The sequence below is a fragment of the Vanellus vanellus genome, assembly GCF_965231255.1.
Source record: "Vanellus vanellus genome assembly, chromosome: 6".
NCBI classification, from domain to species: Eukaryota; Metazoa; Chordata; class Aves; order Charadriiformes; family Charadriidae; genus Vanellus; species Vanellus vanellus.
The window spans coordinates 35,341,370-35,366,712 of record NC_138911.1 but is presented as its reverse complement, the minus strand read 5'-3'; the positions used below and the strand labels follow the sequence as shown (position 1 = coordinate 35,366,712).

The 25,343-nt window shown below is 39.7% G+C and overlaps 2 protein-coding genes across 2 annotated transcripts in view; one reads left to right on the top strand and one right to left on the bottom strand.

The window, feature by feature from the left end:
* The window catches only part of EIF2AK4 (eukaryotic translation initiation factor 2 alpha kinase 4), a 46,268-nt gene extending 29,490 nt beyond the window's left edge, over positions 1 to 16,778 (top strand). Inside the window, exons 24-39 of the mRNA XM_082484855.1 lie at positions 54 to 103; positions 197 to 365; positions 838 to 954; positions 1,657 to 1,722; positions 2,282 to 2,452; positions 3,054 to 3,188; positions 3,289 to 3,396; positions 4,164 to 4,292; positions 5,904 to 5,990; positions 8,150 to 8,262; positions 9,849 to 9,907; positions 11,549 to 11,646; positions 12,915 to 12,983; positions 13,590 to 13,634; positions 14,689 to 14,813; positions 16,047 to 16,778. Of these exons, the coding sequence (XP_082340981.1) occupies positions 54 to 103; positions 197 to 365; positions 838 to 954; positions 1,657 to 1,722; positions 2,282 to 2,452; positions 3,054 to 3,188; positions 3,289 to 3,396; positions 4,164 to 4,292; positions 5,904 to 5,990; positions 8,150 to 8,262; positions 9,849 to 9,907; positions 11,549 to 11,646; positions 12,915 to 12,983; positions 13,590 to 13,634; positions 14,689 to 14,813; positions 16,047 to 16,101 (1,596 nt within the window). The 3' untranslated portion in view covers positions 16,102 to 16,778. The remainder of the gene's footprint in view (positions 1 to 53; positions 104 to 196; positions 366 to 837; positions 955 to 1,656; positions 1,723 to 2,281; positions 2,453 to 3,053; positions 3,189 to 3,288; positions 3,397 to 4,163; positions 4,293 to 5,903; positions 5,991 to 8,149; positions 8,263 to 9,848; positions 9,908 to 11,548; positions 11,647 to 12,914; positions 12,984 to 13,589; positions 13,635 to 14,688; positions 14,814 to 16,046) is intronic.
* A 642-nt stretch (positions 16,779 to 17,420) lies between these two features.
* On the bottom strand, positions 17,421 to 21,786 carry SRP14 (signal recognition particle 14). The gene is made up of 5 exons (XM_082485821.1): positions 21,697 to 21,786; positions 21,131 to 21,203; positions 20,399 to 20,511; positions 18,632 to 18,664; positions 17,421 to 18,289 (listed from the first exon to the last, which is right to left on the bottom strand). The coding sequence occupies exons 1-5, from the start codon at positions 21,718 to 21,720 to the stop codon at positions 18,200 to 18,202; spliced, it is 333 nt and encodes a 110-aa protein (XP_082341947.1). The 5' UTR covers positions 21,721 to 21,786; the 3' UTR covers positions 17,421 to 18,199.
* Between the last annotated feature and the right edge of the window lie 3,557 nt (positions 21,787 to 25,343).

Genomic DNA, 25,343 nt, shown 5'->3' with positions numbered 1-25,343 from the left:
CTAGTCAGACTGAATGTTTTGTTTCAACAATTTTCATGTATTTTGTTTTTCAGATTCCTTTTGCAAGATTTGTAGCTAGAAATAACATATCAAACTTGAAAAGGTAAAGGACATAGAGATGATGTTTTGCATGGAGGCCATGCTTTATGACAGTGACCACTGAAGATGCTGATTTGTTCATTAATGTTTCCTTTAGATACTGTATAGAGCGAGTTTTCAGACCTCGGAAATTAGACCGCTGTCATCCCAAAGAACTCCTAGAATGTGCATTTGACATTATTACATCTACTGGAAATAGCTTTTTGCCTATAGCAGAAACAATTTATGCCATTTCAGAAATCATTCAAGAGTTTTCAGTGCTACAGGTAGATTCTCTAATCATCCCTTTTGCTCTCTTTTCCATCCTAAAATTTAGATCTAAGTAAATATGTAGTCTAATGTGCTTAAAAACAATAGTTCCTTTAACCTTAAGTACAGAACTGTTTTCACATTTTATCAATAGTCAGTTAAGAACACTGTCATTTAGATCACAAATATGTTTCGTAGGTAAACTTAAAATGAAGCATAGGTTTGTGTATAAAGGAAATGTTAATTGAATCCTTACAGTGCCATTGAAATAAAGTCTTTTATCTGTCAGGCAGATGATTATTGTAGAGTGGGACAAGCCTTGCTATTCTTTAGTTCTAGATGGAAGATAGGGTGGTGGAATATGAGGTCTGGAGTTAGTTTTCAACTATTGTTAAATGTTTAGGAAAAAGTTTTCTTTGTTTTTAATAAAATGGAGTACAAGTAAAACTTTTTTATTTTCTCTTTTCTTGTTTCTTTACCTTTTGTTAGGAAAGAAATTACAGTATTTACTTGAACCACACTGCCTTACTGAAAGCTATACTTTTGCACTGTGGGATACCAGAGGATAAACTTAATCAAGTTTACATCATTCTCTATGATGCTGTGGTAAGATACGAGTTATTAGCCTAATCTCTGTAGAGTATCTTATTTTGTAGAGCTATCTCTAGAAATGAGTAACAGCACAATGCCAGCATAGCAAGGAATATCCTGTTGATAAATAAAAAGGCTGGCTGGCTATGAGCAGTAAACTTAGATTAATTGATTAATTACTTTTTTGTTACTTCTGGTCTGGGATGTTTTAAGATGATTTTCAAATGTGTATTTATGAGGGAATTCTTCACATGTGTAGGAACTGGTAGGCTATTCAATAAAAACTTTAAAATGTATCTTAATATCATGGTGATCTTTACCTTACAAGCAGAGAAATAGGTGAAATTCATTTGAATAATTAAGGTAGTGTTTAAATCCCAACAAAATGTCTTTTCTATTTCCTTTCATTTTATTCTTTTTAATTTTTTTTTACTAATTTACATAAGCATTTCGCTATTGATGTAGAAGTGCTTTTCAACACAATTGGTGTTTTTATACTTTTTGTTGCTTCTTGAAACCAAGCCAAATATGGCCTCAGTACAAGATAGCTGCAAAATGTGTTAGTTATTGGTTTTGTTCTTTTACAGTACTATTGCAGTTTGTAAATGCAACCTTTAATTAAAGGTATTGGAAAGTTGTGTTTTAATTCTTCTGGACAATAGTAATTTTTTTTGGTAACTCAGTGGCTGAATATGTTTGAATCTGTTTCTCTTGTAGACGGAAAAGCTAACTAAAAGAGAAGTAGAAGCCAAATTCTGTAATCTTTCTCTCACATCAAATAGTGTAAGTAATTTTAATTCAGTGTTAATTTCACTGTGACTTGTCATAAGTCAGTAATATTTTATTTACTTTGCAATTTAATCAACCAGAGTAAGAAAAATAAACTGTTACACCTGCTGTTCAAAATAGATCTGTCTCTTTTGTAGTGGTCTGATTTTCTTCTCTCTTCTCTCTGGAAGTCAGTATTGCAACTGTCCAAGTTTCTTTCTTCTTTAAATGTATTTTTCACACTGTTATTACAGAGTAAATGAAAATATGAGTAAATGGAATACCATACAATGGTATTTAGTAAAACAGAGAGAAACTTTAAAATAAAAAAAAATGTCTGCAGATGTTGAGGAACGTGTATAAAGTATTGAGGTTAACTTCTGGACACGCTGATAAGACTCCTACCTGTACATTCCTTTCCTCAACTCACTAGGTAAAAAGTGGGCAGAACAGGCGAAAAAGACAGATATTTTACTAACACCAAGTCAAATATTTTTCATTTTTTTAGATGTGACCTGTTGTGAGCGCTGTCAGTGGTGCTACCTATGTTTTCTTTATTTGATTTTGTTTTTAGCTTTCTCGACTCTACAGATTCATTGAGCAGAAGGGAGAAGCAAGTAATGTATTTCCATTTTTAAATACAATGATAAAACAAAAGCCAGGTGTCACTCAGCTGTTGAAGCATGGCATGAAGGATTTAGAGGAAATCATCGGTCTGTTAAAGCAACTTGGAATAAAACTTCAGGTTTGTAAAATACTCTGCTAATAAATTAATGGATTTATAGGCTGCTGGGCCTTGTAATTTGCCAGGAAACAAAGTAATGATATTTCAGAATAGAAAAAACACATCAAAGTGTCTTTTGATGGCAAGTAGTAATACTGGCATTGATTTCTTTCTTTTTTTTTTTTTTTTTTTTAAAGATGCATTTGAAGAATAAGACCTCTTTCTGTCAGATGTCTCTGGCTTAATTTCTATCTGATGACATGCAGACTTTAGTTTCTCAACCAAGGTTGAAGGCATTACCTAAAGCATAAAAGAATTTTAAATTTTGAAACAAACTATAAATATTTTAAAATTACAGAAAGCTGGTGATTGCTAAAGGTCTACCTTCCTTGAGGCTTGCTGTTTGGGTTTTGTGCTGTTAGGTCTCTTGGGATGCCTTAAGGTTAAAGCATAATTTCCTTATTTTTAATTGCATTTTAAATTTTTGGAAATACAAAGTGTTTCCGTATGCCTTCCTTATGTGAGGAAAGTGTTTTCAATCCATACTGCTAATAGGAAACTAATTATATTAACTAGTAATATTGGTACAGGTCTTGAAAACATATTCATTTTTATTTTTCAGATTTCTATAAATCTGGGACTAGTTTACAAAATACAGCAGCACAATGGTATTATCTTTCAGTTTATAGCATACATCAAAAGAAGACAAAGAACTGTGCCTGAAATTCTTGCTGCAGGGGGCAGATATGATCATCTGGTATGTGCTCATCTCTTTTAATGAAAACATTAAAAACCTCTTAGATGTTTTGCAAAGACAACTATTTGGGTCTTCCATTTTGTTTTTGTCTTGTTTTGAGATTCCACAATTTAGAGGGCCACAGATGGTGGGACCAGTTCCTTCAGCTGTTGGAGTCAGCATAGCGATAGATAAAATAACTGCTGCTGTTTCCAGTGTGGAGGAGTCTGTAAGTTTGGGTTTTGGGAGGTGGGGTTTTTTGTTTGTTTGTTTACTACTGACAGTTCAGTAACCTAATTGTAGCCACAGATGGGCAAAAACCCAAGATGTTCAGATGCGTTCCAAAGTAATACCGTACTGAAATAGACAGCAAATGTCAAGATGACCTGTTCTCTTCTGTGTTTCTCTACATAGAATTATTTAGTAAAATAAGAATTAGTGGAAGAGAGGATCTTCAGGCTTATACCTGTTTATTTTTAATTTAAATGGGACATTTTTCTCAGCCTGTGGCTTGTTTCAGATGGAAGAGTACAACCGTAGATATTTAGCTATTAAGTGTTACTTTGCCCCTATAACTTCTCCCTTTGTAAAAGTATAGAAGGTGGAGATGGAAGGAAACTGAAGAAAATGGACTACTTCATATGATGTCACACAATTTCACTTGGTTGTGGAAAGTGTATTTTATTAACTTTTCTTTATAAGAATAAATAAACATTCCTAGGCAGAGTGGAAAGGAAAGAACAGTACAGGCTAGGGTACTTTGCAAGCTGAGGTTGTGCAGATGCCTTTCATCAAAGATTAAGCTTCAGTGACTTTCAGACATGCTTAGGTAGATTGTGGCTCTAAAAAGAGGTGGCTATAACCCCTTTTTTCAGCTTGATGCGTTTTGAAAAAAAATAGTATATTTGTCCTTCTTTGTTACTTTAACTGCCTTATGAAGCAGAAAAGATGGTCTTGTGGCTAATATTGTCTCCCTTGTTTTTACTTTGCCTTCAGGTTTCTGCCAGCTCCTGTGAGCTGCTGGTTGTAAGTGTTGGTCAGATGTCAATGGGTAGAGCAATCAATATTGTTCAGAAGCTCTGGACGGCAGGAATTCCAGCTGAAATAATGTATGACTGGTCCCAGGTAGAATTTCTATCTCCATCTGTTAACTATATTGTTGATCTCTTAAGATTATTGCAGCCTAAGACCATCCTGTTTTGATTTTTTTTCTAATTTTTATTGAGTTACAGCGTCATAAAACTGAGCATGGAGGGTGCTCTTCAGATACAATAATGTTAAGAAAGTCTCTCTGACCTTGCACCGTACTTCCTCTCTATCTCTGAGAGTATTTTAAAGTGCAGTGGAGAATTTTGATGTACTCTCAGAGCACAGAGGAATTAAGTGACCTTTCCCAATTATACAGAGTGTGGAGTCCAAGGCCTATTGAAATCAAGGGGCAAATTCGCATAATAAATTTAAAATGAGGCCATTTAACTCCAATTAAGTGAAGTGAGGATGCTTCAAAGCAGAAGCGTATTTTATACCAGTGAAGGCAATACGTTTTCCTTTCAGTGAGGGCTGCAAGTAGGTTCCCTGAATTCATGAGTTAATAAAGGGCATGTCTGGAACAGACAAGTAGCATCAAGTTTTAAATACATCCAGGTGGCTGAAGACTGTCAGGTTCAGAGGGAGCATTGACATCATTCTACTGTTAGAAAAATAGTTTAGTGAACTGAGCTTCTAGGTATGCTATGGGGTGCCCATGTTGTCCCTGGAGAGACGTGTGGTAGGAAGGAGAGAGAGTGGCAAGCTGAGTTGTGCCCTTTTATCTCCTGTTGAAATAAAGCAGACCTTTAGCCACTGCTGCCTCGCTGGAGTAGTGAGCTATGTGGCGATGCTGAAGTCCCTTTTAATAGTGGTGGGGGTTACCTGCGGATTGTGAGTCTGGTTCACCATTAAGTGTGCCAGTTGGTGACTAACAAAAGAAACACTGTGCAGTTGTCCGTTCGGAGTCATGCGCTGCAGAGCAGACAGTTTTGAGCTCACTCGCTTAATTGCCTGACTTTTTTGTAATCTTTTGCCATAACATTTCTGACAGTTTCAACGCCTCAGAATTGAAAAGAAAATCCAAATCTTTCTGCTTTTTCTATGATCACCCTGGGTTCTCTTCTTTTTGTAATTCTTAAGGAATGAAGATATGGGTAGTTATTGCCTCTGTCTAATGCTGTCCTGCAACCCACTGCTAAGCAGCGTAGCAAGCGCTTCAGTAAGCTCAGCGCTGAGAATGATGTAAGTCAGCCTCAGGTTTACAGGAAACCCAACTGGAGTCAGCCTTCATGACAAAGTATCAGTCGTGCAGGACTGAGCTGTTACTGAAAGTTGCAGACAGTGGGGTGGTACCTGTTTGATTGATGTTACATTGCACATTTTTACGGTTATCTAGACCCTGCACTTCTAGATCCAGTGAGCCCCTTCCATGTGGGAACTAGGACTGCGGGGCCTAGGCATTCTCTGTCTAGTGTAGGCTTAGGTTTCAATTCTTGAGGAGGATTAGGTGGATAAATACATGTATAATGAAGTTTCACCTCCTGGAGTAGTTAATAAAGCTTTCCTCTCACAGAAGCTTATATAATCAGTGTAACTGCTCCATATCAAGCTATTTTAATTAAGGACAGGAGGCTTTGATTACTGAAGTGATAGTTTTATAATCTGTCAAATTTCTGTCCCGTTCCCCTTCCCCTGTTCCCATTCTAGTCCCAGGAAGAACTGCAGGAATATTGCAGATGCTCTGGGATTACGTATGTGGCTCTTGTGTCAGATAAAGAAGGAAGTCATGTGAAGGTAAGTTTGGGACCAGAGGATGCTGGATGGTGTTTCAGATTTACAATCTGTTGTTCTAGGTTTCTTTTTTTTTCTTTAAGATCATGATTATTTTCAAGAAGGTATTTAAGTAGATGGAATTCAGGTAAATACAGTTTCAGTTGCTAAGTAGTAGAAAGTTCTTCGAAGAAGCCTGCTTTTTATCCCTCCATAACACTGTTATTCACAGACCTCCTTTCCTCAAGGAAAGTCCAAAAATTAGTGCAAACATTGCTTAACTTTGAGTCACTGGTGTCTTCATGTGGAAAAAGGTTTCTGTTGTCTCTGATTTCTCTGAATCTACAAAATGAATTAGTTGACTCAGTCATCTTTCTGGTTGGCAGTTTTCCATGTTACAAAAAAAAAGTAACTAAGATATAAATCTAAAAAATTCCATGTAGTTTAAACAGGAAGAGTCTGAACCACATTCCTCATCTCTGTAATGTAAGGTTAAGGTGGAAAGACTGGACTGTGTCACAACTTGAATCACCACCTTCTGTGCTCTGCAGCCTGTGGTTCTAGTACCTTTTTAGAAGTTAATTTTTTTTAACTATTCTTGATCATTATTCTTTGAATAAAGGTACATTCTTTGACTGGAAAGAAAAAAAAATATTTGACAGCATCTGGCGTACCTAGCCAATATGCGTTACTAAAATATTTTTCACTTGTTATTCACTCCCCTTCTCATTGTTAAAGGAGGAGCTGCTGCCCGAGCATTCACACGCCATTCAAGGAGTCGCACACACACCACCTGAGTCCTTAACTGCACAGACTAGGGTCCCTTTGTGGTGGGTGATCCCAGTGGACCAACAGGTGCCACTTTTGACTCCACACATACACATGTATTCTCAGGTGTGCTCCCTCCTTCTTCAGGCTTGACCCTAGGTTTCCTGCAGCAGAGTTGCAGGCATCAGATTTTATAAAAATAAGTAATTTAATTGAAAGGTACAGCAGCAAGGTCAGCCCAGGCTGGGTGCCTCCGAAAAGAGAGGGACCTCGAACAAAAAAGTCCCTGGGCAATTATACCCGTGCAAATACACCCACCCCTCACGCGCTGTTCACGCATCCTTTAGTCCAATGGTGATTTTTGGTCTGGGGTCTTGTAACACGTTATTGGCTTTTTTCTGTGTCCAAGCGGGCAGGCAGGCTGTTGACTGCTCTTATCTTGTAGACTTGCAGTCTCTGCTGACAGTTGTAGCCTCCTTGTCTTCTGGTTTACGCTTCTTGTGCGCCTGCGCTCACTGGTAGAACATGGGGAACTGAAAAGTCCCAGACTTAAGGAAAACACTACCAAAACATCAGTGTGTTATCAACATTTTTCTTATAGTATAAGACTAAACACAGCACTATACCAGCTGCTAGGAAAATTACTAAGAAAATTAACTATTACGGCCTAAAGGCTTCAGCAAATCTAGCTACTCATGCTAAGTAAAGCTGAGGAAACAGCATAAATCACTCCATACTATAACCGTAAGTAATTTATTCTAATTAAAACTTACTTAAGCTACACAACTAATCTCTCTCAAGTCATTGTAACAGAGAGCAAATAACTGTGCAATAACTGAACGAACAAGTAGATTTTGATAAGAGTGCAACGTATCAATGTCTTCCACAAAACTATTACAAGAGCATTCTTTTAAATATGGCTTTATTGAAGCAAAACCAACAAAGAGCTTGCTAACGAGATGAATACTGTTGTTACTGATTAATTTCTTCCCGCTAAAGATGGAGCAGAGTCTGACTCTTGCAAACTGAAAGGCAAGCCTTATTCTAACGTAATTCCTTAACTAAGAAAAAAGATCCAAAGCAAATACGCTATTATTAATATGGTATTTGCACCAATAGGCCATTCTGTTAAAAAAAAAAAAAAAAAAAAAAAAATTATCACATTCTAAATACAAGTAGCCAAGCTAGTTTAAGTTTTGGGAATGCAGATGAAATTAGTTGGTTGAAAAAAAAAAAAAATCTAATCAAAGACTAAATTGGCAGTGATTGATTGGTAATGATGATAGCTTTCTACATTTGACTGTTTCACCTCTAATGGGTGAATAATCCACTTTGGTTTTGATTAAATTTGATAAGTTTATTCATGTGCCATTTTAAGAATCAACAATCTTAAGAACCACTGAAATACATCATAGGTGAAATCCTTTGAGAAAGACAGACAGACGGAGAAAAGGATTTTAGAATCTGACTTAGTAGATCACCTGATCCAGAAACTGAAAACTAAAATCTGTGACGAAAGATGTAGTAGGTAAGTAGCATAACATGTCCACGTGAATAGTCAAAATCAGAAGTGAATATATGTATGTTTTAATGAAATAATTTTAAGATATGCTCAGTTAAACCTTGATTTTATTTGTTAAAAGAGTAAGAGCTTTGCTGAATTCCTTTTGAGGGGGAAAGAAAGCAAAAGGCTTGGTTATAGAATTTTCTTGAGGTTAAGAAAGAGACTAATTTTCCCTAGCCGCTGTTACATTCAGACATCCATAGTATTTCCTAAATTAAAAGGCCATGTGCTTATCCAGCTCAAATGCTACTAGAACACCAGTATTGTTTGTATGGCAGGACTGCCTGCAAGTCCCTCTTACTGACAAGACGTCCATTGTGTTCATGTACTGTGTAATCAAAGAATTAAAGTGGCAAATCCCTTTCATTCTGAGGCAGTGTTGATATGGTAAAAATGAAGGTGTAATTGTAGCACACCTGTACGCTTCGGCTGGCACAAATGAAAGTAACACCCAGCAAGGGCTCGGGGTACACAGTAACACACCAATCATGCTATCTTTGTTGAAATTACTATTTATTGTCACCAATAGAAATTAGTATGGATATCACATGAGAGGCTACAGTCACACCTGTGTCCATAAGCAGTGTAGCTGTTATTCACTCTTCTTTCTTTGTAAATATATGATTACCACACATATATATATATGCATGTGCATGTACATATATATATGTAGTGGTAGCAGGAACAGACATGGTTTATTCACACAAAATTGAATTCAGAAACTAACAGATTTGACATCCATAGGATTTCTGAATAGACTTGACAATTAAGGAAATCATTAAGCTGGGAAATGCTTAACTTGAGCAGTAGTTTGTGCAAGTGGCTGACATCTGCTGCTCACTCTTCCTCTCTTTTGTCTGGCCTCAGCCAGTCTTGGCATTTAACGTTGCAACTAACCTGATTCTCATGTGTTGTGACAGATCTACAGGATCTATTAGAAGCTGTGAAAGAAAATCATTCTTTCTAAAAGTTACTTTATTTGTAGATCCTGAGAACAGAATAGAGGAAAAACCTGTATTTGGTAATACTAAACAGAGAAATGCAATAATTATGACTGTAGTAACACTGGCAAATTTCTTTGTTAATAAAACCTGAATGTGGAAAGCAAAGGGATCCAAACTAATAATTGAAAGCTGCTTTGAATATGCATGATCTTAAGTATAAATATTAATCTGATACTTTAGTATTATCTCACAGAAACCGATAAGAAATCATAGATTAAATTAACAATTTGGAGAGAATATTCTTGTAATACATTCTAGTATTAGGATCTAGATCACTCTTGCATGATGGGGAGCAAATTTTTTTTGTATCTGTAAGAACCATAAAAATTGCTTCTAGATCAGATTTTGTAATGTAATTTTGTATGATTTCCTGTCTGTTCCAGAATAGAATTTAATCTGCAGATATGTGCTGGGAAATCTCCATAAATTTCTTTATCTGTTGGAATGAAATAAGTATGTTTGTATGACAATCTGAAACCATGTATTATTACAGTAGTTCTTTGTTATTGTAAATGTGTTTCCCTAACTATCTTTGTTTATTTTTAGAGAAACCTCAGATAATCTTTCAGTACCAAATCAAAAGGGATCATTTACTAATAATTCAGGTATTTAGTCTCTAGTTATAGAACACAAACTATTTTTCTTTCTGCTTAAAAACTGTATTACAAGAAAATATTGCTGGAACATACATCTTAATCAGAGCAAGAAAATGTTTTCTAGCAGTGCTTCTGGTTAGACATTTCTTCCGAATCTCAAATATGTTCCAAGTGATCTAAAACTGAAATTTTCTCCAAACTAACAAAGTTAAGTAATTAGGACAACAGACAGAATATTCCCCATACACGCATTCATTGATGCAGTGGTTCGGGGTTGGGGAGGCCAAAAATCATGAACATTTCCTAGCTAAGGAGAAATCAAATGTCACTTTGATGAAAAAGGACATACCTATGATTGTTACAGTGTTGAGACCTACCTACTGTTCTACTGAAATTTTTCTTTTTTCCTTCAAATGAAAATGCCTTTACATTGCTAGCTACAGATCTGCACTCCTTAGTCTGATAATAGAAGTTTGTAGGCAAAAAATAATATTATGTACTTTTTGTGTGGATAGTTTGGCATTGTTGATAATTATTTTATTAAGTACTCATACAGTGGGTGTGGTGGTTGCCTTTTTTTTTTTTTTAAAGAAACTTTTTTCCCCCTCTGTGCTGTTTTCAGCTGGGAAAGAGTTCATTTTCTTTCTAATGATTGCTGTGAAAGGAATGTCAGTCATACCTATTGTTTTTAGTTGTTGCTAAGTGATATTTACACTACTCAAGGACTTTTTTCAGCTTCCCATAGAAGTATAGACAGAAGGATGGAAAGGCCAATGAAATATTTGATACGATAGACATCATGCTCAGTACATGGGGGTTGGCCAGGGTGGGGTGGGAGTCTGCAATCACTGCTCTGGATGGTGCCAATTTGCCAGCCAGTGAGTGACCTGTGTCATTATTATTATTATTATTATTATTGTTGTTGTTGTTATTTATCCTTTTCATTATTGTTTCTATTAAACTGTCTTTATCTCAACCCATTAGGTTTTTTTTTCCCCCTCTCCTCCCCTCTTTTTTGTCTTTTTATGTCCCACCTCACATGAAGCAGCAGGGGTGGGCAAGTAGCTGCATGGTTCAATTTGCCAGCTGGGTTAAACCACGACACCCCCTTGCATAACAGTGAGTGAGAGGGGTGGCCATGCCTAACTTGCTGTTTGGTGTTTTTTTTTCACATATGTCTGATTACCAGAAGAGGCCACTTGGATTTCAAAATAAGCCATTTCAGAATTCAGTTATTGTTGTTCAGGGAAGCTGGGGGCTGGGGTTTATTGTTTGCTTTGTCGTTGACTCTGCTATAGGACTGACCATTAAATAGGTGCCTCATTCTTTTAATAGCTTTTCTTTCTTTGTTATTATGTATGCTACATTCCTCTGTAAGATTCTGCAAGCCATGTGGAAACTTTTACTATTTTCAGGGAACACTGATGTAAAATACCAGATTCCTTATTCTTACCAACCAGTCTTTCAAAGTCATAAGTGAACAGTTGAGAATTTACATGCACATGTTTCCTTATCCTATGTACTTTACCGACTTTGGGCGTTTTTAGCAGCTTTTTGAACCTTAGCTTATTAATATTTCTGAATTTTCTGTTTCTTGCTACTTCTTATATAAGGAAAAATATAATCTAAAACTGTATGTTTGCATTTTAGGTGTGTTTGAATCACATGGAACTCTTGTAGTGCCTAATGTTAGTGTTATAGCTCCTGAAAAATTATCTGCCAGTGCCAGGCGTCGTCAAGAAATTCAGGTATACACGCACATCAAATAAGTATTGAGTAACCCTTAGAAGTTAAGGAATGGTAGAATTCCTATTTTCACTATCACCTAACTTAAACAAATACATCCTGTTTGTTCTTTATTCATAAAGTAAACTATTAACACCACAAAAAGTTGAAGGCAAAGACCACTTCTTTTTTAATGTTTTGGATCTTGGGGATTATCTGTGACATTGTTGTGGCTCAGCCATCACTGTACATATATATGTATATATTAGAAATCTTACTTTAGCAGGAACCATGGTTCTGGAATTTTCCATATTTTTATAAATGCTGAAGTGTGTTAAAGGTGCAAATTCAGCATACTTTTAATTTGCAATATGTTTGTAATGCATACTCTATGTATCTCATTATGTTATCTCAAACTAAAGGCCTAAGAAAAAGTTAGATTTAAAAAAAAAAACAAAACAAACAACCCTGCCTAAAATATGCTATTATAATAATGTATAAAAGATTAAATGATGCTAGAAACAAATGTCAGAGTTTGCTCATCTAGGACTATTGGCTTCAAGATATTTAGAGTACATGGTAAAACAGAACTGTAAACTTATCCCTTTTTCAGTCAAAATTTGGGTGTGCAACAAAAAATCCCAGCTGTAAATAGTTCTTGGAACCCAAATAAAGTAGTGGATGTTATTCTCTGAGCTTTGAGCTAAACAGACTTTCTGTTTTCAGGTTTTTAATGTGCAAAAGCATCTTTCTTTCTAAGGTACAAAAGACAATGCAGTGCAAGGCTGCCACTACATTTGTAAAGTGCTGTCTTTGCAGGATTACTAGCTTGCTCTGGGAAAAAAAGTGTTACAAGGCATGACCAATACTTTGGTTTGGCTTTCAAATCCGTTGTCTTTCTTCAGCTAGAGATGATTCATTGTATCCAGTCACAGGTTCTAACTTTTCAGAGGAATGTCATCTAACACCCAGAAAGGCAATTTTTAACTACATATGCAAGAATTCACATTCTAACAGGCAGTTTTATCTGCTTTATTACAATACCAGTATTATCAAATCTTTACCATTGCTACAAGAGTGGCTCAGCCCCAGTCTCCTTCCTGTCTGCTCATCAAGGATTATTGTGGAATTGTTCCTGAAAATTATGTTAAATGTGAATTTTAGCTTAAATATGATGTAGTTCTTGTGTTAGATGCAGCCTCCTCTGTTCTCATCTATGAAATACAAAATAAGTGTTCCCAGCCTGTGTCACAAGCATTGTATTTTACTTTTGCGCATCTTTTGTTGGCAGGTACAAACAAGACTTCAGACATTCATTTCTAGCCTGCAACAGAAAACAAGTGAGATTGAGATTTTAGCAGTAAGTATTTGGTGGAAGGCTGAATTGATTTCAAATTCTTAATTGAATTGGGTGATGCAATTACTGACTGGAACAAACTACGGCAAATAGCCTTACTTTAGAGATACCAAATGAACCAAACTTCTGGTTAAATTAGACTCATGGCATGTTTCTTTAATGCTTGAAAACTATCACAAATTGTACATATTGGACAGTTGCATAGAACAAAATTTACCAAATATTTAGCTGTAAATTCTTAAGCTGTACTCATGCTAATTACTGTGGTAGATTTAATACCTTGTTCCTGCTAGATTTGCTCTTATATTTCAACCAACATGGCTGTTGTTTGTATATAGCTTTTAGACTTCACTGACCATGTCACAAAGGACTTTAAAATGGTATATGCTTTTCAGGAAACATACTGCCTATTTGCTTATGGCTGGTCAGAACTCTCCATAGTGGAATCTGTTACGAACAGATCAAGCTTAAAACCTTGATAAATTCTATCAGCATCAGTCCTTCTTTGACAATCAAAAAGTCTGACTCCCTTCAGTGAACTAATCTCCAGCTGGCAAGCTGGTAACAGAAGAACTGTTAAGTATTGATTTCTTGATGACATTTTTACAGGTGGATCTGCCAAAAGCAACTGTGATGCCCTTCTTATCATTAAAGGTAAGCAATTAAATATTGTTGTTGAAATTCTAATTGAACAATGGATTATGAATTTTGTTCCTAATGAAGTGGAATGTAAAATTCACCCATTGTAGTTTTTCTCTTTCAAGGAGTTTAAATTAGGTTTTAAAACTAGATAGGATTTTTTCTTTACCCAAGGAGCTTGGCTGAGGCTAGAAAAATCTCTTCATCAAACGCCCAAGTTACATAAGACACCATCTAAAGCTATGGGGTTTTTTCCCCATTTCTTGAAGCTGTTAATGAAGGAGGACCCAAACCATAGAAGCAATTGTTTCAATACAGTAGCTGAAACATCTCTTAGTGAAGCCAAAATAAAAAGGGGATATATACATATTATATTGACACCCTTAACTCAGAAACTGCTCGATTGGCGGGGGGAGGGGAGGACACACCAAAGACAAAGCTCATCTTTCTTCCAATGACAGCAGTGGCTTTAAAGTCAGAAGTCTTTATTGGAGAGATGGACACCTCCCCACCACCCAAAAAAGCAAACACTGCCTGGAAGTGGATTTAGTACTGTCATACTTTACAACTGCTGCTCTGAAGCAGTGCTTGTCTGGTAATCAGACCTCAGTGAAACATTTGAAAATATTTTCAAAATACTTGGTTCATCCAGTCTATCCAAATCACGGAGATAGTTTATCACCTTTTACTTTAAAAAATAAAAAAATAAAAAATGCACATGATCAGCTTGCATCATTCACTTTTGACCACCCCTGCACCAGAGTTCTCATATTCTATCCAGCATTGCAAAACTGATAGAGCCCATTTCATTGCTTATGCCTTTTTATTGCTAAACTGTGTTAAGAAACTGATCACTAAATTCTTCATAATTTTCTTTAAAAAAAACAAAACCAAATCAAGTTACACATGTTGTTTATATGAATTTTGTTTGAAAACTTTTTAATAACGTATTTAATTAAGGAGCATTGACATTACACAATGTTCAGAAGACCGAATCCTATCAGAAGTATTTCCTTCACAGGAGAATGTAAGACTGTATCATAATTCCCTTTCAATTTTTTTTTCTTAGTTTGATGGAGATAGACAAGCCTTTGATGCTACTGTGAGACAACTGATGTCACGATGGCCAAAACAGAGATGTTCATACTTGCAAGCAATTTGTGATGAAATTTACAGTATCAAAATGGAAAAGAGGTAAATTTGTTAAGCTCTTACAGGTACCTAAAACATCTCAATTATTTCTGCATTCAAACTTTACTAAATTAGCTGCTCTTAATTTGTCCTCCCCTTTCCCTCTCTCTGAGGAAAAAAGAACTGTTCAGGAAATGTGTATACTTCCTCAAGTACTATTTTTTTGCTAACATGAAACAAAATGGGAAGTTTACTGGTCATCTAATCCTCACTTGTGGCAAAATGTAAATTTTTGGTCATGTTAAGTTCTTCATTTTTATAAGCCTTTTCAAGAAATTCTAAAATGTATTCCCCTTATTATCTCATTTGCTGCTTTGTTCATAAAACTGAAGAGCAAACAACTATATACGTTCAGGTATACTGCTGTTCTACTACATAGTAACCCTCTTCTCTCATGGGAGGGCCTCAGCTTGCCTGTTAAAACTCAGGAGCACGTTTAATTCCTCCTGCTCTGAAGGAATACAATGGGAATCTTGCACAGCTGACAGACGACCCGGCTTTAAGCAAATACAATGCATGCTCTCCCAACGTGTACAGTAAAGCCCATTTCTGTCTCCTAAGCAGAAAAACATACATGTTCAACCTGAAGTCTCCTTGTTGGATTCTGGCGAGGCTGAAATAGTCAGGGCACATCTAGTTTTAAGCCTCAGTTTTTCTACTCTTGCATGTACCGGTACAGTTAAGTGAGACCTGGGCATTTATGTTCTATCGTGGGATTCATTTAGAATACATTTTCTTAAACCTATGTTCAGCTTGAAGGTACTACTTAATCTTAAAATGATACTAAAAATTGACTTTGATTCCTTTTTCTTAAAGACGCACCAGAATTGCTTCGGGTTAGCTAATGTTTACTGAAGCAACTAATTATCAAGTGAAACACTTTTTTTTTTTTTTTTTTCTTCCTGGGGCTTGCAAGGCTGTGAGCAAGAGAACCCAACTACTACATATGAATAATATTCCATACAGTGCTGGTTATGATTGACAAAGTCTTCCTTTCCCATTTGATGTCTGCACACAAAACACTACTTAGCCATAAGCCTTCAAAAAACTACACAGGGTAGATAAATAGAAAGAGAACAAAGGGGGAAATTGCAGCTGCAGCCAAAGGAACTAAAATGTACTGCTGTTCTACTGAATCTTTGTTGTTAGCTTATTGCTAAGATTTGCCACAGGTTTTCTAGCTTTTAACCTGCAGTTTCAAAGTTTAAAAATCCTCTCTTTTCTTTCCCTCTGCAGGGTTCCTGCGCTTATCCTGTACAGTTACCGAGATGAATACAAGGTTTTGTTTTAGTACTTAAAGCATCCTTTATGGGATGCTTTTACTAACAGACAACAGTGTTTTGTCAAAGGAATTTCAAAAAGCTGTAATAATGCAAGACAGGCAACTAATGTCTCTTTATGTGTCCAGATTGAACTTCATGTGTACAATACAACTGTGAATTTATGTCAAAAAGTGGAAATAAATGTTTTATAGGCACTTAAAGAGCAAGTCTGACTCCAGACAGAAATATATACTATCGTGTAATTCTTAACCTCTTTTGTGGCATAAGGGGGGCATCAGCTGTGTAGGTGTAAAACTGCTTTTTCTTTTTAAAGACAGTTTCAGAATGCCTTTTATGTCAATATGCAACAGTAGTACTGAAATGAGAAACTCAGTTCAAGGATTAGAAAGCATGAATTATCTTCAGCTGTAACAAATATTTTAAATTTTTTTGAAGAAGGATTTTTATGTAATAAAAGGTTTGGCTACTGAGCCTTTTTGTGTTTGTCTGTTTGTTTTCTTTGTTTTTCTTTTAAACCTACTGGTTTAATTTCTCTATAAAAGATGGCAGACTTCAAGCTGAGAGAGCAGTTGCAAGCCTGGCTGCCTATGCTTGTCCTGCCTGTACTTTTGCATTAAACTCAAGCAGCAGCTTCCTGGGAGATGAAATAAGACCTGATACAGCAAAAACTTGTTTTGGACCTGAACCTAAGGCTTTTAAGAGAGAGAGTAACCAGCATGTGCTAGAGGCATAATCAAAGTTCTGAATTAGCTTTCTTCACTTGGGTTCTCAGATTAAGTTTGAAGTTAAAGCCACAATAATGATGGGCATCTCGTAATTATCTTCTTGAAGCTGAACTCTGACACAACCCCATCAGGAAAAATGAAGCTGAGTAAGTCTGCAGATGAGTTACACCAGCCATAGTTAACTGTGCATTATATTTCAGATCAAATTGCTTATAATATTGGAGTGAATATCCAGAAAAGGTAGGGATTTCTGGAAATATACTGATGTTTATAGTCCCTCCCCACCTGGTACCTTCTGTTTAAATGGCTTACTCCCATCCTTTTCTCTAACTCAAATGATTGTTTGCCTTTAGCACTGCAGGTTTACTGCATTAAGAAACAGCTACTTACTTTTTCTGCCCTTTTCTTGTAGTAAAGAGGGGGACAAAGTTAAAATATGTAAAGAGGTAACTTTAAAGACAAACCCAAGAACTTCTGAGAACTGTGGAAGTTTTAACAGCAACACACAAAGTAGCAATAGGGGAGTCAGTCTTAAAGGCACAGATAACCATACCATTTGTAGCCACTCACAAAGATAAGTCACAGTAGTCATTACAACCAAATCCATTTATCATTATATTTAATAGGAACAATTAAGTATTCACTTTTTACATCTGCTCATATGAAGGAGCTACTTTAAGATGTGAAGTATGAGGAAATTCAGATCCCTGAATATACTAAAGGATGAAGCTTTAAAAAAAACAAGTTTGGGTGACATGAGCATTTTTAAGCCATATCTGAAGGGAACATGATGCAGAGGCCTACCCTTCCCCCACCCTGAGCCAGGGTCAGCACAGCTGGATCAGCGTGGAGCAAAGGCACAGCTGCCTGGCTGTGCAAGAGCTCAGGCCTTAGGGGTATCTGCACTGCATCATGTAGACATCTCCCTCAAAGTAAGACAGAAACAGGAAAGCTGCTGTTCCTGATAATATGTTGGCACCCACCTTCCCTAGTACTACTGAGGCTTATCTATAAAACTGAGCATCTGTCACTGAGACTCCTGCTCCAGTCTCGCTTTGCTCCTGGCACAGTGCATTTCTCTTCACCCCGTGTTACCCCCCAAACAGGTTTTTACATTGCCCACTTGTATAATACAAAACAAACAGCAGTATAAGTACAAAACTAGTTGGCAGCTGAGTGTAAAGCTATTTCAGTATAACCCTGTAAATACTCCTGCCATACAACAATCCACAGAAAGCACCTTCTGCTCTCAGTTTAAACAAAAGTACATCCCAGTATCCTGCTGGAAGGAAAGCCAAAGACAAGTGGTAACTCAAAAAGAAATGGACTTTGCTTTGAGCAAGCGTTAAGTCTGTTATATTGATGGTAGGACAGTGTTCCGTCACTGTGTTGCTTTACTCTTCTTGTTTTTGCTTTTCTTGTCTTTTTTCTTCAAGCCATCCATGTTAGCTCTCAGCAAATTTGAATATGCCTGAAACAACAATTGGAACCATTAAAAGAACAAATACGTAAGTGACAATATACTACAGGTAACATTTTACATATTGCTAATGGATAGGTATCTGCGTTTTCTCAGAGAATCATGCTCTTACACCCTACACTGGGAAACTATTGTTTCTAAACCAATGCAGAAAGTTAGATAAAATATAATGGGATTTATTTTTTTTAAACACATGCAGCTGGGTGGGTAGTCTAAGGTTAGTCTGTATGGCAGTTGAGCACTGCATCAACCTATTCACAGCTACCCAGTGCTTCTTACTGACCATTCCCCAATATCTATAGAAAAAGAAGATAAAAGGCATACAAAACTTACCATCTGGAATTTATTTACTTCCTTTGAGCTCACCTACAAAAGTAATACTGGAGGTTAACCAAGAAAACACTGGCTTCTATTACAAACTAAGTATAAGCATGTGTTTACCCACCAGTGACCTTCTAGTCTTTTCAGCAGCAGCGGATCAACTCATCACACTGAGCGGAAAGGAGGCTGTACTGACATGTCATAGGGCTTCACTGATTTAGAAAACTGAACTCACTCCCTACTCAATTACCAAAACCTCTGGAGGCCATCCATCCCAAATTCCTGTTTTCAAATGGGAAGAATGTGAAGAAAAATTCTAAGGAAGGTTTTATTTACCTGTAGGGCCATAAAAATATGCTGCAGCCCATGTTCTCTCAACTATTTCTCCAAATAACATTTTTCCTTGGGTAACATTGCAGAGGAGAGCTGAAGTCGGCTAAAGCCTTTCCCAGTCTCTCATTCAAAGCGGTTGTGGTTTCAGCTGGGATGGAGTTAACTTTTTATTAGCAGCTGGTGCAGTGCTATGTTTTGGACTTGGGATAAGAAATACTTTTGATAGCGTGCTGGTGTTCTTGGTTGTTGCTAAGCTCTCAAGGCCTTTTCGCTCCTTGCCGCACCCTGCCTGTGAGCAGGCTCGGGGGGCACAAGAAGATGGGAGGGGACACAGCCAGGACAGCTGACCCCAACTGACCAAGGGCTATTCCATACCATGTGACATCATGCTTAGTATATACAGCTGGGGGGAGAAGAAGGAAGTGGGGGGACATTCAGAGTGATGGTGTTTGTCTTCCCGAGTAACTATTACGCATGATAGAGCCCTGCTCTCCTGGAGATGGCTGAACACCTGCCGGCCAATGGGAAGCAGTGAATGAATTCCTTGTTTCGCTTTGCTTATGTGCACAGCTTTTGCTCTAGCTATTAAACTGTCTTTATCTCAAGCCACGAGTTTCTTCCTCACCCCTACTCTTCCGGTTCTCTCCCCCATCCAAACTGGGGGGAGTAAGCGAGCGGCTGCACAGTCCTAGCTCCTCACCAGGGCTAAACCACAACAAAAGTAAACACATCAGCTTTTCAACTTCTAGTTAATGTTTCCTGAAATACAAATAGCTCTGTAAATGAGAAAAAAATAGGTATGCTAAGCAAGATTAAGGCTTAGAAGAGTATACCCATGCCCACACATTCTTGCCAGGAAACAATGATCCCTTTCCTACTGTTTCACAGTCTGAGAACATACTGTTCTTTCCTGTGTTGTAAGAACCTTCCGTAATTCCATCGAGGTCTAGAAGAAACTACCTCTTTGTCACCTGAGGCTTGAACATAGGTGTGTAGGAACTTTCTTCTCCTGGGAGCCACACTGTTTGTCCTCATACTGCAGGTTCTGTATCTGCCCTGCATGCTTCCACCCATGTCTCTAGAAGCAGTTTCCCCCTTCCCTCCAAATAATTCGACCTGACTCAAAACAGCCAAGGTTGCTAAATGCAGGCAGGGTCCCTTTCTGCTGTCCTGCAATACCATTCTGGAGCAAAATCCAGCATACAGAGCAAAACTATAAACCACTGTCCCATCTGTAACGCTGTGTGTAAGCATTAAGACTTCAGGTAAGCATAACACTTCAGCATCCCAACTTCAGCTATGTGTTTAGCTATTGTATGGTTTCTCTGGAATAAAGAGGGTAGTTCTCATGGAATTCATGTAAAGACAAATTTCACTTAAAACGTTGGGCACGAAATAAAAGACAAGTAGGGCCACTAATGTTTCTAACCCAAAGCTGTCACTTACCACTGTGCTAATTTTCTTCTTTCCATCAGTTGCTCTTAGAAGACACTTATTGTCTGCTGGTTCAAAACTTTCTACGTGGCCTTTGCGTGGAACTGGTTTTGTTCGGCCATCATCTGTATTGAAAGATGGAAAATGTTTATTCATATTTCACTATAATCATTGGATGCCCCCTGTGAGATGATGAGATGTTAAAAAACAGCTTAAGAAGAGATCTGTAAGACACCTTGGAATTTAAGGCCATCTGGAATTTAAGGCATCATTGCTGCCAAATTGTTGACAGACACCTTCCTCCGTAAGCCCAGAAAGATCTGTTCTATAAACTACATCTGCCAGGAAAAAATGTAAATCCTTCCCCTGACATGCTATATGAACCACCTGCTTCAGCAGCACTACGTTTTAAATGCATGTCAAACTGCAGCCTAGGACACTTGACTTCTCAAGTAGTGTCAGCTAGCCAGAAACCAGAGAAACATAAAAGCAACACTATAATCCTTTTACAGAAATCTAAGGATCTCAAATTATTAATTAGAAAGTCCCAGTATTTCCTGCAGTTTTAAATACCTTCTTACTTCGAGGTTGTTAGTACTGCAGCTAAGATGATTTGTCCATACAACTACTCTTGTTTTCAGATACTCTGAATTACAGCTGCATCTTTTAAAATACAGGCCAACACCACTGTAAATTTGATTTAGACGAACACCTCTTTAATCCAGCAGCAGACTTAAAACTTACATTTCTTCAGCGTTATGAAAACACTCCCCGAAGTTCTGCACTTTTGAAAGAGTCTGGTAAGCTCTGTCAGGAACTGCAAGAGAAAAGAGACCACCCCCATCCTTGGCTGGAGACCACCACACCGGCATTTCCCTCTTCTCCCAGCGCAGCCCAGCAGCTGCCTGCCCAGGGAGCTGCCCCTGCCTCGCTCCGGCGGCAAATAAGCACCCAGGAAAGGGGAACTCCCGGTCTCCCCCAGGCAGAAGCGGTAGGACACGAGGCCCATCCGGAAAACGAGGTCCAACACCCCCACCCTCTCCCCAGACCTGCCGCGGCCTCAACCCTTCTGCTCCCCCCCCCCTCCCCCCAGTCACCAAGTCACCGGGTAGAACGATGCTCGCTCCCCTCCCCCGCCGCCGGGGCAGGCGAGGGGACGGCCCTGCGCGGGCCTGGCGCACCCTGGGTCCTTGCGGGGCCTTCCCCAGCAGCCGGCACAGAGCACACCCCAGGCGGCCGGTGACCAGCCGGTGCCCCGGGGGCCGGCCATGACGGCGGCCCCCGCCCCGGGCAACGGACAAGCACCCCACCTGCTCGCTCTCCAGCAGCACCATCCTGCAACGCCGCGCCGCCGGGCCGGAAGCGCCGCTCACGCGCGCGCGTACGCACGGAGGCACGCACGCACGCACGGGCGGGCGCACGCGACTGGCGCTGGGGCGAGACCCCGCCCCCGCCGAGGGGAGCGCCACGTCAGCCCCCCGCGCGGCCGCCGCGCCCCGGCCGCGCCCCGGCCCCGCCCCTTCGCGCGCCGCCAGGGGGGAAGAACCGCCGGTCCCTGAGAGGCTCCAGAGCCGCTGCCGTTATACAGCCCCTCCACACTCCCTCTGTTATACCCCTCCCCGCGGCGGTCCGGTAACGGCGGCCGTGCGGGGTTTTCCCCCGGCAAACAACTCGCGTGCGGCAGTGAGGTCCAGGCTCCTCTTCCTCACACGCTGCGTTGCCCCGGCGGGCCCATGGCCGCCTCCCCCGGGCGGGCGGCTCCCGTCACCCGCCGGCCGGGACGCGGGGCTGAACGACCGGCCGCGAGTAGGCCTCGGCCTGCCGAGGAGCGGGTCAGCGGCCTGGGGACCGCGCACGTGGGAGGGGCGGGAGGCCGCGGCCCTGCTCTGGCTGCCCGGCGTCCCCTTCACCGGGGCGGGTGTCGGGCGTTGGGCGCCGCCTGTACGTCGGCGACCGCGGGCAAGCCGCCCCCGTTAGCTTGCCGTTAAAGCACCGAACTGCGAGTGGCCGTCGTTTCCAGGGAGGTGCTGGAATGTCTGATGGAAGGGGGCTCGGCGGCTGAGCGTGACCGGCTGAAGGCTTGGCGGGGTGAAGGGGGTGATTTGAGAGGAAACCCTGGGTTCGTACAAGGAACGGTGAAGAGGGAACCAGCATATGGGTGAGGCGGGAGGACAACTCACACCCAGATGTGCTTGAAGCTCCTGAGGGGCAGGTTCTGGAAAGGGGAAGATTTCTCTGAGTCCCAGGTTAGTTGATATGGGAAGACAAAGAATTAGCATTTGATCTAGTGCCTTTTCATGGTTCTCACAAGGACAATTGATTCCTTTTTTCTTCCAGGGACCTAACAAAAGTGGAAGACAATGCCTTACGTATAGATAAAAGGGGAAAGCTGCTGTCAGGCTGTAGGTACTTGAGCCCCTGAGGAATTCACACTGTTCGTTTAGGATCTCGGGAGTGCCTTCTAGACAGAACTGAAATACGTTCTTGCACTACTGTTCTCGTGGTGGGGGCGTTGTTTCATACATAGAACAACCCTTCAGAGAATCTGGTCGCTCCAAAAGTCCTGTTTAGAGTTTACAATAATTTGCTGTCCTTTTGCAGGTTAAGAAAGAGGCAGTAGAGGGTGCTGTGATTGCGCACGCAGAAATGAAACTGCCTAAAGAACAAGGAAACAAATACCCAAGCAGCAGGTCATCACAACACGGCCATGGTTTATCAAAATCTATCAGTTTATTAAATTAACTCTATTATGTTGGAGCCAAAGCAAGTGCAGAGATCCAACGCTGCCTTTCTCTAGCTGTGGGTGATATTATCCTCCTGATGTTTTTGCACTTGTGCAGTTGAGGAAAGACTTCAGAAAAATACATTTGTTTCGCATAGCATAAAAACTCCCAAAAACTGAAGTGAGGAATATATGCTATTTAAGTCCTCTGAAAACAGGCGTTCTGAAGGGACATCATCAGCACTGTGGTCAGAAGTATTGACAAGCCAAAGCCTTGTACAGATGTGGAAGGTGATGGTCCCTGCCCCTGAAAGCTTACAGTCAGTGTCCACAAGTGAAGACAGCTGGATGCAAGGAGTCACTTGCTGCTGACACCTACTTCCTCTAACCCTGCCCGTCATAACAAACTCCTAATTACAAGAGGCTGTTTTGTCAGAAATCAGAGTGGGGTTGTATTTTCAAGAGAGCTCTGAATGAGGACGATGCAATAGTGCAATAGTGTTGCAGAGTTTTATAGGCAACTTGCGGAAGAAGAGCAGAAATGGAAAAACTAAAACAATTGCAACATACTCCCCCTTGGAAACTACCATGGTCACAGACACTGGAAGGCAGAAGAAATGCATTTCCACTCGTGCTTGCCAAAAGGGAAGATGGGTGGTCTCATAGCTGAAACACAGGGATTACAACTCTCGCCTGAATTCCGACCCTTGAATTCACCAGAGAAGTCTTGTGTTGCCTTGAACCGGTCTCCTAACTTCCCTGTACCAGACCTTTTCTTTCATAAAGGTGGAGAAAGATATGTAGTTATTGTTTATGCAACAAGAAACATCAATGCCTGCGGGATGAGCACCATGGAGATTTTTTTCCCCTTTTGCACAAAAATCTCAACCCACTACTAGGAGCTACTTCTGTTGCTGAGGTGCGCCTTTGGTATGCTGTGGACATAGTCGTGCCCACCTTAATGTAGCAGCGTAGCTATGGCATCAGAGACTGTACCAAGATCGTAGAATCATAGAATGGTTTAGGTTGGAAGGGACCTTGAAGATCATCGAGTTCCAACCCCCCTGCTATAGGCAGGGACACCTCCCACTAGACCAGGTGGGCATCAACCTATCTAGGTAGATTCCTTGCAGGAACCTGTAGCAGCAAAGCACCAAAGCTTCTGGTACTGCTGTATGCTGGAAGAAGGGACAAAGGGGAAGCCACTGGGACAAACTCCAGAGAGTTGCACAAAGTTTACGTTTTTCAAATCTATTGTTTTATCAGCAATTTTTATGAAAATATATTTGTCTCCCTGCTAACAAAAGAAGTGGCTCCACTGAATCGCTGAATTTTTTTTCCATAAAGATGGTTTTTTTGTGTGTGTTTGCATGTGTGTTAGCTTATCTTCCTGATCTTGAAGTTGTTTTTCAAGCCAGAATGTCACAATTTAATTGAGGGAGGAGCCTTCATCACAACTTGCAAACAAGGTGAAAATGGAATATTTTAAACGATTCTTTTCCAAAAAATAGATGGAACAGGGGAATGCTGACATTGCTTTACTTTTGCCAAAGGCTGCCAACACTCAGAGGGAATAAGCTAGTCAGCTGGCGAAAAAGTGCTGAACAAACACTGAAGGAGCTAAAGGGATACTCCCAATCATGATATACTTGCTTTCCACTCTATCTCCTGCCCCAGTCTAATGCCTTCCCCTTCACCCCCTGCCCTCAGAAAAAAAAAAAAGGGGGGGGGGGGGAGAAATAAAAAGAAAAAGACAGGTTGGATTAAAACAGTAGCAAGAGGAATTGGTGGATCCTGAGAGCTGGCAGGGGTATTAGTATTTTGTAACCTGATCTGTCATGTGACTAGAGCCAGGCAATAAAAATAAGTCTCCTACCAGCTCTCCTGTTTGCTCAACTTTATTATATGGTGTCAGTAGAGAACTACTTTTTTTTTTGGCAAAAATTTAGCAAATGAAGCCACCTGAATCATTAAGTCCTGAAGGAAATCTGGCAGAGAACTGGAGGAGGTTGTTGCTGCGCTTCCAAGTTTTCCTGGAAGCAAGCGTGTACTGAAGAGAAATGGAGAAGGTGAAACCTTCTCCTCTCCTAAATGTGGTGGGAGGGGCAGGAAGAAGAAAAACAAAATTTAGAAGTAAATTAAATTCTTGTTTAACCTTAGTAGGGGTTGGCAGACATCTATTTGAATTAGCTAGAAAAGATTGCTTCTCGTTATGAGCTATCACACACACACATT